At 39.6% G+C, this 16,766-nt stretch overlaps 1 protein-coding gene across 1 annotated transcript in view; it reads left to right on the plus strand.

Annotated features, from left to right (window-relative positions):
• ST8SIA6 (ST8 alpha-N-acetyl-neuraminide alpha-2,8-sialyltransferase 6) overlaps positions 1–12,354 on the plus strand; it is a 45,398-nt gene extending 33,044 nt beyond the window's left edge. Inside the window, exons 8-9 of the mRNA XM_059475331.1 lie at positions 200–672; positions 4,811–12,354. Of these exons, the coding sequence (XP_059331314.1) occupies positions 200–668 (469 nt within the window). The 3' untranslated portion in view covers positions 669–672; positions 4,811–12,354. The remainder of the gene's footprint in view (positions 1–199; positions 673–4,810) is intronic.
• The last annotated feature ends 4,412 nt before the right edge of the window (positions 12,355–16,766 follow it).

A 16,766-nucleotide genomic window follows, 5' to 3' on the forward strand; every position in this document is an offset into this window, starting at 1 on the left:
GTGTTCTTATTATACAAGAGTCAGATTTTCATAGCTGCACATATGACAACATATAATAGGGTGATATAAATTTGCAGTGTAGACAGCCTGAACTGCTGCAGCAGAGTTCATAACATCTTTGGAAGTGCAGTTGTGCTGTTCTGGTCTGTAATGTTTGTATCAATACTACATTCCATTCCTAAAATGTTGTACTTTGCAGATACAACAAGCTAAATGAAAAGAAGACAGAATTTCTGGAAAACATTGCAGTCTATGGAGATGCTTTTCTTTTACTGCCGGCATTTTCCTTCAGAAGCAACACAGCCACGTCTTTTAAAGTATACCACACTCTGAAAGAGTCCAAAGCAGCCCAAAAGGCAATATTTTTTCACCCCACTTATCTGAAAAGTCTTGCCCAGTTCTGGAGAACTAAGGGTGTGAAGGCCTACCGGTTGTCATCTGGTTTTATGATCACTAGTGCTGCCCTTGAGCTGTGTGAGAATGTGAAGCTCTATGGCTTCTGGCCTTTCTCAAAATCCACAGAGAAGATGCCAATCAGCCACCACTATTATGACAACCAGCTGCCTAAACCGGGTTTCCATGCAATGCCCAAAGAATATAACCAGATCCTTCAGCTTCATGGCAAAGGCATTTTGAAGTTGCAGTTTGGTAAATGTGAATTGGAGTAAAAAGGTAGGTTCCATTCTTACCACGTAAAATGTCTTTATTTCACTAATGTGCCAAGGGAAAACTTGTTTTACAAAGACTGAAACTGTTATTTCTTAGAGAGACATTTCTACCTTACTCTCTATGAAAGTTGTATTTCCAAATAAATGAAAGATTGAATCTTTCTGAATAAATATGTATCACAGAGTTGAGAAATGTTTTCCAATTGTGAATATTAGAATTGGAGCATAGCTAAGTACAAATTATCCCCATAAATCATTGTCAATCAGAAGTGTCTCCTTATCTCAGATACATGTCTCTGCCAGCTTATATTTGGTTTGGTATCAGTTCCCGGGTACTCCTTTAAGAATTGCTTTATTTATCACACATTGTGATCTTCAGAATGGATAAGCATCTTCAGAGATGCCTAATCCTGGCCCAGCCTTTCCATGTGTATAGAGGGAGCAGAGTAAGGATGGGGATTGTTCCATGAAGGGGAAGCAATCATCTCTGGCCTCGTTGCCTCTTGTGAAAGGGTGGAGATTGGAGCAGTGTGTACTCATGCCCAGGGCTGCAGAGCAGCTTGTGGATGGCAGTAAGGGAGCTGCCATGCACTACAGCAGACCTTGCTGAGCATTTTACCTAGAGGCAGCTCAGAATCTGGGAGCTACAAATATAGGAAGAAGTGTCATTCCTTTTCCTTTGTTTTATCTGTCCCAACTCCTTGGACCTCTACCTTCTGTGTATTGCCTCAGAGAAATGCAGCACAGTCTGGCCTCTGACCTTGAGCCAATTTACTGTGTACACACTAGAGATGACTCTGAAATGTGTGTTTTCAATCTTGATTTACCCTGTTGAAAAAGTAGGGCCAATTTGTATAAATACTTCTTCGTCTTTTAAGCTCAGAAATTCCTGAGCTCACAATACTGTTGTCAGAGTCTCCTTTCACAGACCTCTATTTTTCCAGGGGGTTCAAGTTAATATAATAGTAAGTGATGTGTACAGTAGAACTGCCATTGTATACTATATACTTTAATTGGACTGATGTAATCTCATGACTGTATTGCTCAAGTTAAATAGAGAGCATCATCTTGTTCAAGCCAGAAATTTCAAGCTTAAAAGCTAAGGGCACTTTTCTTCTGGCTAGGTTCTGAAATGAAAATATCCTTTTTTGATATTTAGAAAACATGTTGTCAGAGATATGTTCACACTTACTTTATCATCAGAGAATGCTAAGTTTTAAAATAGCAGATTGTTAGTACCAGGAAGGCACAATTTTACTCCATTTCAAGGGGTTTTTTAAGAAATAGAAAAATAAATGGCTTTCAGATTATTAAAATAATATAAAACCTGTTATAAAACCTGTGAGAAGGGATCTAGAATCCATATAATGAATCCATTCTCCTTGTCCATGGCAGGGGATTACCTAGGAGGAATTGAATTGTATATATAAGCACTTGCATTTTTTGCTTGTAAAAGGTTGCAGTGTATTGGAAAGGTTAACAAATACATAATGTATTTTTTCTTAGTGGCTAAGCTGTTTATATCCAGCAGTTTCCATTGTATTTGTTATTCCAATAGTATAAATTGTTGGAGACATACTGTGTAATTTTAATTGTAGTAACTACATGAGATAAGAAAATGAAAGCCAGCTCCGTAGAAATATTTACTCTAGAGAGAAGATAGAAGGCACAGAAATGTTTAAGTATCTGCATGTGTTAATTAAATGCTGTCCATGCTTGATAGACTGAAAACCACTTGTGGCCAAATTTGCCAAATAAGCTGTAAAGAAAAAAAACAACACAAGAAGAATAAGTTGTGCTGCCCCATTTACACTTACATTTACAAAGAGAAAACCAAATAAATGGTTTCGGTAGGAGCTACCATTCTGCTAGTATTAGCAATTATTAGAGATAAATGAAATTCTATAATGAGTATATTTTATTGAAGATGACCTTTTCTAAAAATTCAACAATCTCCTTTCTCTTTTCAGTCTCCATGTTATGTTCTTCTCCACGCTCTGTGTTCTTTCCTCTTAGTGGGTAGCTGTAGGTTCCTTACACCAGTGGGTGCCCACAGAAGGCTCAGGCAGAACCTCCCACACACATTCCTGGGACACAAAGGTTTGCTGCTGTACGTGAGAAGTGAAGAAGGCTTCTCTGCTGGGAGCATCTATATGGAGAGTAAAATTGCATCCCAGTGAATCATTTTTGGCAATTTTGCTCCTAAACACCGTCCTTGCCAGTGGAATTTTTTTTTTTGCCTTAATATCCTCTCCTGTACCTTTATGATTATGTCCAACAGACATGTACAGGTCATGGCTAAAGTCAGTGCCCACCTATCACTGAGGGTCAAGCAGAAAATGCAGCAACAGCAAAATCTTGAAATATAATTATTGGTCTTTATTATTTTGTATTAGATTATGAAATAATTTTTGCTATGCAGCTGAAGGAAGTCTTATTTGTTCATTGGTTTAACCTGATAAGGGCATGTCATTAGCTTCAAGTAAATGTAGGTTCAAGGAGGGGAAATGACCTAATTCATATTTAAAAATAGAAAAAAAATGTGATTAGAAAAATTGTCAGATGATAAATTAATCAGACTGGCATAAATTTGATTGCCCAGAAGCCTGGTTAAAATGCAAATTTTGTCTGACCGAGAATCCATCAGGTTTTCTGTTTGCTAGGAAAAGACAGCAGGGCAGATTAGTATGTGTTGCTTTGACATACAAAACAGTAGCTTTAAGCATCTGCTCAGAGGAGTCAGTCAACACAAAAAAAAAAAAAACACAGAAAGGAAGAATGAAACTGAGCCTCTGAGCTGGGGAAGAAAATAGTGCTCAATTGTCTGAGCAGAGGGACTGAGGGAGGAGGGCTTGAGCAGAGGTGTGCAGGTGGTTAGGAGGTAAGAACTGCTGAACTCTCCTCCACATATCTTACCTGGAAAGTTTAAAGTAGGTATGAGTTTTTTAACTCCAACCAAACAATTAAATGTGATCTATTTCTGACAGAGAGAAGTAGTGACTCCCTCCACTCAAGGTGGAGCTGGTAGAGCAGCATCCTCTAAAGCAAGGGGATGCCTGCTTACTTTCTCAGCAGCTAACATCAAAAAGAATAATTTTTTCCCAAACTCTGTCAGCATGTGATATTTTTTAATCTTGAAATTTGCTGCAATCCAAGTGATAAATAGTGTTACACATAACCTATTTATAACTGTAGAATGCCAACATGAGCTTAAATTCTGTTGAAATTCTTTTGTGCTTGTGGTGTTCCAGTGTAGCTAGAGAAATATGAACTAACCCACAGTTCAGTTATAATTACCTTGAGCCAAATGATACCACATTTTAAAATAAGGACACCTCTGAATTCCTGCCAAGCAGTCAATTTGCAGACTGTTCTTGACTTGGGCAAATATTATCCAATATGAAATTAGTAGATATTAAAAGAAAGGTTTTGTGCCTTAGAACACCTGCAGTACAGCTTTTAAGCACACACTTGGGTCATGCAGTAGGTGAATTAAATTTACATTATAAGAATAATGTCAGTAATGAAACAAGTGGAGATAAATTGTTTCTGGTTTAGTTAAAACCTATCAGAATAGAAAAGCATAGATTAAATCAAATGAGAATTTATGTTAGATTTCAATTCAAATTAATAAGTATTTACATTTCTAGAAGGGTTTTGTTTTGGTTTTCCACAGCAGAACTATCCTGTTGAGGAAACAGAATAATTGCAATCTCTGGTGATTTCAAAATATGAGTAAGATAATATAATTTAGAACATATCCACATTCAAATTAGCAATGGATGTGTCCCATGGAGATACTGGCTAGACCTGGTTAGCTTAGGAAGCCTGAAGAGTGTGGAGCAGCTGGGATAAGTGTGAGTGGTTCTGAGGGTATCCAAATGAAGGAGTCCTCCTTTAGAAAGAGCCAATGCTTGAGTTAGACCAGGCATGGGCGTTCCAGCTTAGCCAGGGGAATTCTGAGAGCCTGGGATTCTGTATAGTAGATCTCACAGACTCACAGCCTGAGATACGGATGAAAAGCTAATGCAGAAGGTGCAATGCATACAAAAAATAAACTATTGTCTTATTTCAAGTATAACAAGCAGTTTTTTCTACTAAAAAGGGAATACCAATAACATATTGTATTGTTTTAATTTCAGGGTGATGATCCTAAGGACACAATTTGTGTATATCCCAGCAGTTCGGTCTTGGATTTGATCTGATGTGATTTTGTGAGCATTAAACTGCATATAATACAGTTCTACAATAGTGCTACAATAGAGAAATATTTTACACTTGGGGAGAAAAGGGAGTGATTTTTTCACACAGTGACTGCTACATTTAAAAAGTTTTGAGTGATCATTTTTTAAAATACAAAGTAACAATTATTTGAAAAATTTTGAAACTCCTTTCTGCTGGTTTAATGGTAGCAAAGCACAATCTCAGGATGGTGGCAATATGTGACATTCATCATGTTTTTCTTCTAGACGATCATTAAAATATTTTGACATAAGATCTCTGGTTTTGTTGATATCACAGTATAGGCAATAGTCTCTGTATGGTGGCTGCATGAGTTGGCAGTGAACGTTTTCAATTAAGAACTTCATCCTGTAAATACTGGCATTTTTCTACATGAGAGAAGTGATGAGAAGAGCTGCAGAGGAGTAATTAATTCAGAGCCATGTCATTCTTAGTTTGTCCCAGGGTGCACAGATGAGAAAATCCCTCAGGTCAGAGGTAGTTAAGTGGTTTATGGGCTTTCATTCTGTGGGCAGTAAGTAGTGCTGTGGATTTAATGGGCTTTCATTTTGTGAGCAATAGATGATGCTGTGGATTTAATGGGATCACTCATATGAGTGATGTTAATTCTGAGAACACATATATGAAGGACCAGAGCTTTATAATTATTTATAAACCACTCTGCTTGCTTATGTTCCTGTCTAAGGTCCTGTTCAGCTCCAAATGAGGACTGTGAACCTCAGTTCCACACTACAGTCCCCAGAGTCCTGGTAGGGCATGACTTTGCACACATTATTGCTATTCTACTTCTGTGTCTTGGCTCATACATGAGATGGAATTTCCATTAGAAAGATGATGGGTACCAAGCCTATAATTCAATTTCTTTTCATGTAATAAAGCTTGTATTCATATGTGGCTACAGACAGTGAAACTGCACTAAGCATTATTAGCAGAATGTTCCTCTTACCATCAACCCCAAGGTCCTCTACACCAGGATGTATGAGAAAACTGACTACATTCAATATATTCAATGAGTATATCCAATTTATAACCTGTGCATAGTTCTTTAAGTTTTCCATATGGTCCAAGAATACATGTGGAGCAACATCCTGCAGCAAGAGAAAGCGAAATACCAGTCCAGTGGAAAGAATCATTTTAACATTTACAGGAGCTTTGACAAGCAGTTGTACCCTAACTATTACTGCTTATATGCTTATACATTCTACTGCAGAAAAAGAAACCCAATCAAGCAAGCAAACAAAATTTAAAAATTGTAATAACCAGACTCTGATAAGAGTTTCACTGACTCTTTTGAGAGTCTGAATGGTCAGTTCAAAGATAGAGTGTCCTTCTTTTACACTCAGATACCATCAAGTATTTTGTTTAGTAAAATTCCTTTTGCTGCTGCAACATTAAATCCCAAATCAACTGATTTAAAGAGCATTCAGTATTCCATTCATTGAGGATTATATCTGCAAAAAAAAATCCCACTTAAATGAATTGGACCTTATAAAACAAGGTTCAGAAAAGCCTTTTAAATTTATACTTTGTAAGAGCATTACTGTATTGTAATGCAGTAATGCTTACCTTGCAGCAGTTTTATAATCACATAAACACTCCTGGAAGTATTAGAATCAATCATCACGGTTACCGGTCTGTTGATTGAGACACATTCAGCATCTGGATCCATTTCCAGGAATAATGATATCAGAATCCAGTATTACTCCTACCCAAGCAGAAGTGTCCATAAATTCTGACTGCAAATATGAGCAATAAAGTCCATTTTTGAAAATAAGGGTAAAAATACATAATGCTTTGAGGCAATAACTGATGCCACTAATACACATGTAGACCTCTGAGTGTCAGTAGAGCTTTTAACAGAAACAAAGACAGCAGAATTGAGCTGATGAGTGCATCTGCATTACCAGCTGGTAACTGGAAGAGGGGAGCACAGGGGTTTGATTTTTTGTGGTCTGTTCTAGTTCCAACATCACAATTCACAGTTTTTCTTCCCCAGTGTGAGATTTTTACCATTTTCTGACCACAGTATGTGCCGCTCATGTACAGAGAGCTGGCTGCTGAAAGAACCTGTACCCACATTATGAGTGTTATGGATGATTGCCTATTGCAACATCCTAGTTATAGATCAAAGACAAATTTGCTCACAAAAGAGCAGCTCCTCTGCTATAAATCACTCATGTGGAGTGTTTTTAATAGAAGCTGTGCAAAGTGATGTGTTTGTCCTTTGGGTGATGCAAACAGCTGAGGTTGAGGGCAGTCTTGCTGCATTTCATCCAGGCAGACAAAGGCACACCTGTGTTCATGTAAGGACTGTAGCTTACTCCAGTCTAGTGTAGAGCAGTGGGGTGATCTTGGCTGTGTAGCAGCTACATGGTTTGTCTTGGGGAGAATTCATACATCTTTTGCAGGTTCTTACACAGTATCCATAACAATTGCAGTGCACATAGAGATAATGCATTCTTTGCTCAGACTAAATTCAGTTAACTGTTTAGCCTGAGTAAGGGGCAAAAACTGGTTGAGTGAAGTAGAGGATGGGGAGAGGAGAAAATTAAATTTATTTGCAGCAACTTTTTTCAAAAGCATTTGTTAGTTAGTTCCATGTGGCACTGTCTCAGAATAAATGTAAACAGTGTACCATGACACACCACAAAGCTGAAGTTACTGTGTGTCAGAACTATTTCTGTGCAGCTACATTATTTGAAAAACATGTGTATTAATGTTACTGGAAAGATCATCGAATACATTTTAAGAGAGATTTAGCCAAAAAGAGGAAATCTGTTCTGGCTTCCTTGATGAAAAGTGGTCTTAACTGAAGGGATCTGATGTAGCACTCACTACTGAGAGCAAATGGAAATTTCTATAGTATGGACAGCCACTGACTTTTTAGCACTGTTTCCATGAAGTTTAAACTTGTCAATGACTTGAAGACCTGATCTTCCACGCTCTCAAGGCTCTCGGTGATTTATATGGACCACAGGGCTGATAAGAAATGCTTGAAGGAATTGTTGACCTTTCCTGCCCTCTCCTACAAATGCTCTTAACTTTCCATAGAATAAAAATATACCATGTTAGAGTTTAGATTAAGGTCCTCAGGCCTTGCTCCAGACATGAAGTTAGTATGAGATGTTAGTTGCATCCACTTCACTCTGCAGGAGGGCAGACATTGTACTCAGCTTTATTACAGCTACTGGTGCTGGGTGGCTGGGTTGTGTTAATTCGGACACAGGCTGGGCCAGTTAGTAGTGGCATTTCTGCAGCACGGGGTATCATCAGATTGATCAAGACTTGCTGAAGTACACTCACTGTGGGAAGTGATGTTGTCTTGGGTAGCTGAATACATAGTTCTCATTTATTTTACACCTGTGCCAGGTTAATAATAATAAATTGATTTTGTACCTGGCTGGGAATGTTTATGCCACTTTTGCAAGATTGAGCCAATGTCAGTTTGGATTAAGGATTCTTGACCAAAGGTTAGTAAGGGCTTTTCAACTCCCTCTATTTCACATCAGGAATATTAATTTTTAGGTTTTGTGGACCTCCAGTGCTGTCACATGCTGTGGAATGAATGTTGAGATTAAATAGTTTTCTAAAGATAGAAACACTGACAGTGTGCTGATATTTCCACTGTACCTTTGCAGAAGCTGACAGTGTCCTTGCACGACTGCATCACAGCATCATTAGATTAAAGCCTGCCTGCCTGCTTGTATTCCTTTTTCTCTTCTGAATCTCTAATGTTGCATCCTCCTTCAGGATTCAGTGCTGCCTTGAGTTGGTTATTTGTCTCTTTGCCCTGTGGAGTGCTATGCAGCCGTGTTTAGTGTCTTAAGGAGTTTGTGTGACTGTGAGTCAAACACTGCTATGCTTGCAGCATAGTAAAACATGCTGTAAATGACTGGGTTTACACCTCAAGGAAGGCAGCTTGGTGATACTCACATTGCCTGACTGGAGGTGCTGAAGTTGGTCTGTAGCTCCATGGTGACTTCAGCCGGAATGGCTGCAAGGTCCAGTCCCTGTTCTTGTGCTGCCTCACTCCCTGCATGCCCTGTCTGGCCTCAGCCTATCCCACACCAAGCTCTTTTGGCACTCTGAGATGGTGAAACCCTACCATGGCAACAGAATGAGAAAATTGGTTCATGCCAAGAGACAGGGGAATTTCACAGTCAAAGCAAAGGAGGAGGTAAGGCCATGCAGGTGGGACTGCAGGGACACAGCAGGTGCCTTTTGTTATCCGACAGCTGTGGGACAAACCCAGTGGTCCCCAAAAGCTTGACTAGGTTCAGAAGGTGACATCTCTGAGGGTCTGCCTGGTCAGAAGGGAGAGATGGGCCCTGCAAGAGGGATTGGCAGCACTGCAGCTGTTCTGGTGGGCCAGAGCCCATCTTTCCCTGTGGTGCCAGAAGGTGCTTAAGGCATCTACACTAAAGACTCCAGGTGCTGATTATTGCTCACCCTTCTCTCTTTCCCATTACAGTCATTTTAACCAGCTGCTGACCCCAGCAGATTCAGAAATGACAAGCAGAAAAAATTATCAGTTCACTGATCATAAACTTGCATAAACTTGCTTGTTATTCAGCATTTCTTTGTGTTCAGCCTCTTCTAATCCCAGCATCTAAAACAGCATCTGCAGAGAACAGAGATGAATGAGGCCTGAGAGGGTTGAGACCAGCTACTCTCACTTCGATTCTCTTTCCTTTGTACCGTAGGGAGACGACTGACATGCCATCATGCTTGACAAAAGATGAAATTGTCTGTCTTGAGTGACTCAGGAAAAGAAACTAAATTATCTAGGTGACTTCTGACCTTCTGTGGCTCTCTAAGTTACTAGGAAAATATTCCTGTTGTTAGGTATTAGTTGATTTTATTTAGTGCAAATATCTGGATCAGTTAATTAATCTGGGTTAATTGAGCATGTACACCTTGAGCCTGCACAGACTCCATGGTGGAGCTGCAGCCTGACACAGCAATCTAGGTTTAGATCCATTTGACCTACAGATCTTGTTTTGTCCTGTAACTTGCTCTCCTGTGACAGATTTGTGGAGGGAGGTTCTGAATATCCAGGCAGTAGCTCCTCCAGGGACACTCAGGTCCACAAAGCAGACATCCACGAGTCTGTGTGATCAAACCCAAGGAATATTCTGTGGAGTGCTTTATTCTGCAACAGCTCTAACTCAAACAGCTGATAGCCACTTGCTGCATGCCCTGAAGCAGTAGATTTCTTGCACATGAGCCTTTTAATTAAACATATCTTAGTTGAAAATATTCAAAGCCAAGTAATTCTTCATCTTGTGGTACTTCAGCAGCAAATCTCTTTAATCTCTGGGTCTGCTAGCAAACAACAGTGACAAGGGGGCATGCAGTTAGTTTAGAAGGCCCAACTCTCTTTATTTTGAATTCTCTCACTTTAGGCAGGACCATCCTTCTTTGAGTTTCTGGACAGAAAAATTTCAAATGCAGCTAGTCTCTCAGGGTACTCTGGGGAAATCCTTAAGGCTTTTCACCCACAGCATACAACAAGTGGTCAGATTTACATTTATTAACCTTTGTTCTAGATTCTCATAAAGTATTTAATTGGCTTGAAATTATCATTATGATCAAGTAGAGCAGAAACACTCTGCAGCCTGCCACTGAACAAAGGGACTATTGCTGTTATCTGGTGGTCTCCTTTCATAAGGGCACATTTCAGAATACCTTCCTATTCTGGGAACATGGCTCAGCAGGGGAGTGACCCGGGGTTACTGGGTTACAGCTACAGGAGTAAGTGTCAGTGTGCTCTCGGTGTCGAGATTCCAGCAGTGCAGCAAGAGTTTAACACGATGGGAGAACTTCAGCTTGAGTTTGCCCTGGAGCAAGGAGTCAGTGTAGTACTGTGGTGTGTGGTGATTGAGCTCACATCACTCTGAGCACAGGCAATAACAGCCCTTGGGGCGCCAGGTGTTGGCAGATATTGGTTTAAGGATGAAAACAGTCTGGCTATGACTGGAGCCAGCATCCTCACATTGCCATCAAAAGAACATTCAAGTCTGTCTTTTGTTAAATCCTGGTGTACCTTCAGCAATACATGAGTGTTGCTGCACCTGGTACTTCTGTGTCTTTCATCCCTCTTTTCTCCAGTGAGGGAGAAAACTCACAGTGTATGATGGAAGTATTTAATGATCCCATCCTAGTTTCAAGGCAAGAGCCCATCAGAATGAATCATGCAAATGGTTGTGACAGGATAGCCTATTGTCAGTATTGCTGGGTTTAAATTCCTCACTGTTCACTTTAGTCCCTAACAACAGGATATTCTTCACAGCAAGTCTGTAGGCCAGCAACATGCTAGGCTTCTCACCTCTTGGCTCAGCTGTGAGATATTTCCCTAAAAACACTTCCTCCTTGGTCTATTTATTGCCAGTGTTTACAATACAAACTCATTCTTGATATCTTGCGACATTGAAGTATAACATCTGACATTTCTGCATTTTTATAAGTACTGTTTATATAGCAGCTTCCTATGTATTCTTTATGTTAATATAATTGATATTCTTTTGAGTAGCTAATTAAAATAATTTTAAATATTCTTCTTGTTTAATGCCACCAGAGTGAAGTGTGTGGGAAGTTACATAATGCCACCCAAAAAACAGTCACACAAGCCAAAATAATTTTAAGGGCATTTGACTGATTTCTGGAGGAGTATTTTTGTTAGTCATTTGGACACTTGCATCTTAGATTTACCTTTCTAAGATAGGCCTAAGAGGCAACCTCTGCTTCTGATTTAGTTCAAGATCTGCAAGGGAAGAAACAGGTGAATGGAGAGGTCCTACTCAGGGCTGGTCCTCAGCAATGGCAAATGTGTGGCTTTTCAGACTGGTCCATGTGCCAAAATGTAATTTCATAAAGTTACTATGATAGCTTTTGCCCAGAGGTTTCATTGTCTCTTAAAATGTTTATTGTTTGCATTCATTTCAGCTCCATTCTTTGCAATGCAATTGTCAAAGCAGAGCTTACTCCCCTGTGGGGCTGGTATAATTGTGCTCCTCTACGTGCACCAAGCTCTCTGAAGCTGCTAGTGTAGGCTCTGCTACTGCTGTTCCAAAAAGGTTCCTCAGATTCTCTCAGTGCTGAACTTATTTGTGTTTTCAGATGTGAACTTGATATTGTCTGAGTAGAATGTGTGCAGCATAACATAGAAATGTCTCTGCGCAGGGTTTAGGAGGAGGCAGGAGCCCCTCAGCCGTGTGTGTGCTTTTATTACAGAAAACCAAGATGAAGTTGTATTGTTGAGTCATCTGTTACAGCTGGTTTAATTTGTACTTTGTTTTCCTGTTTTAAGTGCCTGATGATTTTTTGTCAAGGAGGCAATGGTTTCATTGTTATAAGGCATACTTAGAAATCTGTACTTGTTCCCTGTTCTGTAATAGAATATTTTTGCAATTTATGTTTGTAAATAAAGACTTGTTAGGCATAATGGTGGTGGGTTTTTTCTTTTGTGAATTCTTGAAACTAAACAACAAAAAATATGTCTCCTGAGGCAGCAGCATATGAAATGCATTAGTCTGAATCATCTAGAATAGTTGTAGCAACAGACAGTGGAAATGTGGACAGTTCCTTAAAATTGTGCAAGTTAAAAAGCAATCTGTGCTTAAAGGCAAGTATAGAGGATTGGGGCACTGGTGCATGTGTAAATATCTGTTGCTTAAATGGTACCTTCAAGTGATTTCAGTCTTTTCTGTTCTTGAATGGCAACATAATTAACCATCTTCTTTTGTTACTTCTAATGACTTGAAATACTTTCAAAAATTAATTATTGAAGAAACATCAAATATGGAAAAGAACCAAACAAGAAAACACAATTGTTACCATCTTCTTCTGAAACATCTCTCTTAAATTTGAAAACTATCTATAAAAATAACTAAATGTTTCAAAAACAATGTTTAATGGAAAATGTTTAAACAACAGATGCAAAAGTTTTTTTTATACAAAATACCACAGTACGTCTGATAGATGTGTATCTAGTAGATTACTATGCATATTTTAGGCACTTACGTTGGGATTTTTTCTTAATACAGGTTTTGGTCATATACAAAGATTGAATGAATTGATGAATTTCAAACAGATAGGATTCAGAGAAAGAATTTTCCCTCCAAGCTTTTACTTTTTACTTTTGGGCAGAAGGCAGTCATAGAACTTCTGTGCCACTTACCATGACTTCTCCAAATAGAAGCTGACTGCCTTGTTGAATCAGGTTAAATGTGTACATGCAGCTGTTTTGTGAGCAGGACTATTATCCTTTAGGGCCCTCTAGGGACTGAACTGCAATTGCCAAATTTTATTGCACACAGAACAGAGGTTTAGAACTGAAAGCTTTTATTTGGCCTCATGGACCATCAACTGACTTCTGCCTGAAGATTAAGATCTGGATCTTTGTGGCCTATCTCCTTCCCATAGTGCATGAGTCTTTCACTGATTATCAGAACCAAAGGGTTTCCTTTGTTTTCTGTGCTGGCAGCTGGAATAGCATATATGAGTGATGCAGATGCAAATGTGTCCCCATAATCAGAGCAGGTTCTAAATCAGAAGTGTGATTTCTGCTGAAGAAAGTGAATTAGATTGAACTTAGCCATCTCAAATATTTATGAACAGCCAAATGTTGAAAGAGCAGCACTGCCAGGTGATTTGGACTGCGTAGCTGAGTGCAGCCCCAAACAAAGCATTGTCTTGCTGTTATTTCCTGTATAGAAGGGGAGCAGTGTGGGAAAAGTCAGCTGGACAAGAGGAGAATGGGAGGGAAGTGGTTGTGCACCGAGGCTGTGCCTGTCCTGCATTCATTGTACCTCTGCATCACACCAAGCTCAAACCATGCTCCTCAGGCCAGAGCAGCTACCAGCAAGAGGGCACTGCTGCTGTGGGAAACACTTGGTCACTGGTGTTAGAAGGGCTTTAGAAGGAATGTTTCCAGGAGCAATTATATGGTCCAAGACCAGGTTAGGTTTTCCTATTGCCTCTGTTAAGCAAAAACGTCATAGGAAGATTTTGCAACATGAGGCCACTTGCTTAATCCAGAAGAAGAGCATGGCCAAAGTCCACAAGCTAAAAGCCATGACAGTGGGCTAGGAAATCACAGCCACAGCCCAGCCAGCAGCTGGAACGATACACAAATGGGCTGAGGAAGACATCAGCATTTTAAAAGGTGAGGAGAGATTGCCTCCTTCTCAAGGATCCCAGTATGCCTGAGTTCTGGTAACTAAATGTGCCTGAGTTTTGAGATACATGGCTGAGTTTTAGCCTGCCTCTTCCATCCTGTATCTTACATCCTGTATGTCTGTGTCATCCTCACTCTGCACCAGAGCAAATTAATACTAAATAGGAATGTTAAGGTCTCGTGGCCACTGCAGACTGATAGATGGAACCATCTGGTTAATGGAGATACCATAATGAAAGCATTAGTTCTTAAGTATAGCACTGCAGATATTTTATCATGTAAATGAAAAAAAAGAGACCCCAGTGAGAACTGAATTTAAGCTGCTGTCTGTTTTGTACAGCACAGGGAAGCAAAGCTGAATTAGTCCAGGAGCTCACATACTGCTGGTGTCATCAGAGAAAGAAATGTCGGGTGCACTGGGAAAATTATATAAGCATTAGAAATGGAATAACTTTCATATTTTAAATTACTTTTATTAGGTAATTTTAGAGACTGTTAAGGCATAAATATTCTAACTGAATTTGAAGCACAGTGGTGTTTGTGTAAATCCAACTCTGTAGGGACATTAATTCTTTTTGTTTAGCTTTTAATCTTTATAAGAACAAAAATTGCTCTTTTATTATGTGTAGAGTTTTAATAAAATCACTCGGTAAAGGTCCCTCAGTTTGAACTGCCCCTTTAATACTGATAGTTTCTCTTGAACAATATGCAAACACTTTTGTGAGCCCAGGCAGGACAGCAGGAGTGGGCTGCAGCCTCCCACTGTGTGTGCACAGAGCACAGCCACAGCTCCTGCCTCTGGGCTGCCAACCTCACCCTCAGGTTCCTGCCTGAAAGGTGGCAATGATGCTCTGAGTCACCTGTAGTAGAGGAAGGAGTTGAGGTAGGTGGTGGTATGCTGCCTCAGTAAATGTCCTGAAGTTGGATTATGACAGAAAGGAGAAGCAAAAGGATTCCTCTCTAGCTGGATTTTAAATTAGCTTATTCTCTTAAAAAAAAAAAAAAAAAACACAAACAAACAAAACAAGACAATGATATTCTCTGAGGCACTGGAGTAGAAGAGTAAGAGACAAGGTGTAAGATACTCTGGATAGGCTTGTGTGTGATGCATCATGGAGAAAGGTTAGGAAGAAAGGATGAGGGGTTGTGATTATTAAGTGGCAGAAGGAGTGACCTAAAATGGAAGATTGCAGTACTCTGACATTGAATTCATAGTTCTCCATTAAGTGCTGTTTTTACAAGCCAAATATGTTGAAGCACTGAATGGGCGAGAGTGGGAGGCACCTCACCTTGCTCAAAGCTGAGTGAGGTGACAGGAGGAATAAGCCTGAGACTCATCTCACCACCCACAGTCTCCAGTTCAAGGTAGGGAGACTTATGCCAATCTCCATGGTCCTTAAGTACAAGAGGCTCCTTCATAGTCAGAAATATATATATAAATTTCTACATCATAAACACCTCCATTTACTAGATCAGTCCCATCATGTCCTACACTTTCCCTATTACATTGAATGTTTTTTCAACAGTGCCTGAGTCATAGAGCTCTGAACTCTGTTGGCCCTGTAATACAGATAATAATTTCTAGGATAAAATCTCTTTTTCTGAATACATTTAACATATTTCAGAAGAGTCTAAAACAGAAACTATGAGAACATTAACTTAGAGCATTTTTCAAGTTCATCTTACTTGCAGTGCATTAAAGTGAAGTGACAAGTGAGGTATGACATGAAGTAATTATACTGATTGTGTTGTATGTGCTCTGCAGGAGCCGAATTATTTGCTGAGGATATTAATTTCAAAAGTCAAACAGCAAGAGATCAGCTGAGATGAAAGATCACTGCAAAGTGACCTCAGACTAGGGGGAAAGAAAAAGAAGGGAAGGGAGTATGGCTAAGATGAAGAGTTCAATGCTGCACAGTTGAGCAGAGAACTGAAGTAGATGCATTTTCACACCAAAGGTGGTTTCCATGGAACTGACTGCAGGTGTCATCACTACAGTTCAGAGTCGCCACTGTGGATTCCATTTATAGTCATGGAGGGAAGTGGAGTATAATACAATGGTTTGTTTTAGGTGTCTAAATTAGCTTGTGTTAAATCCTGGATTCTCTGGTTTATAGAGGGAGTGTAGAGTAGCTGGCCCATAGTTCAGTGTTCCACTGTGAGGGACTGGGTGAAATGCAGGTGCAACCCCAGACTGAGCTACCACCTTCCTTATTCATACACAGGACCGACTGAGGCCTGATCATTACCTTGGGGCATTACTCCTTGTGAGCAGGGAAATAGTAGCTAAGTAGGAGAATATATAACATCCCTTAGAGACAGTATATTAAGAGATCAGGTTGATAAGGATTCTCTGAAAGAGAATAGGTGTAGATTAACTTTTGTGAATAACAAACCTAGTGAACTTAATTTCTTTGACCTCTAAAAACAATTTTCACAGTCACAAAAAAGGTAATCAGAATGTAAAAGCTCTTTATCAAATGCTCACTGCTGAAATCAGTATTGGATTTGTGTACTCCAGCTGCTGTGCAGCCCTGAATAGACACATTAAAAGTGGTTTAATCCGATTGTGCTTTGGCTTTAGCTTAGTTTGTCGATCTAGCACTGCAAGTCAAACAGCTTTCACTTAGGGATTTTCACTGCTTCCCTTGGATAAATTCATTAGCAAGGCATAAAGT

This window comes from Ammospiza nelsoni, chromosome 1 (assembly GCF_027579445.1).
Source record: "Ammospiza nelsoni isolate bAmmNel1 chromosome 1, bAmmNel1.pri, whole genome shotgun sequence".
NCBI lineage: Eukaryota > Metazoa > Chordata > Aves > Passeriformes > Passerellidae > Ammospiza > Ammospiza nelsoni.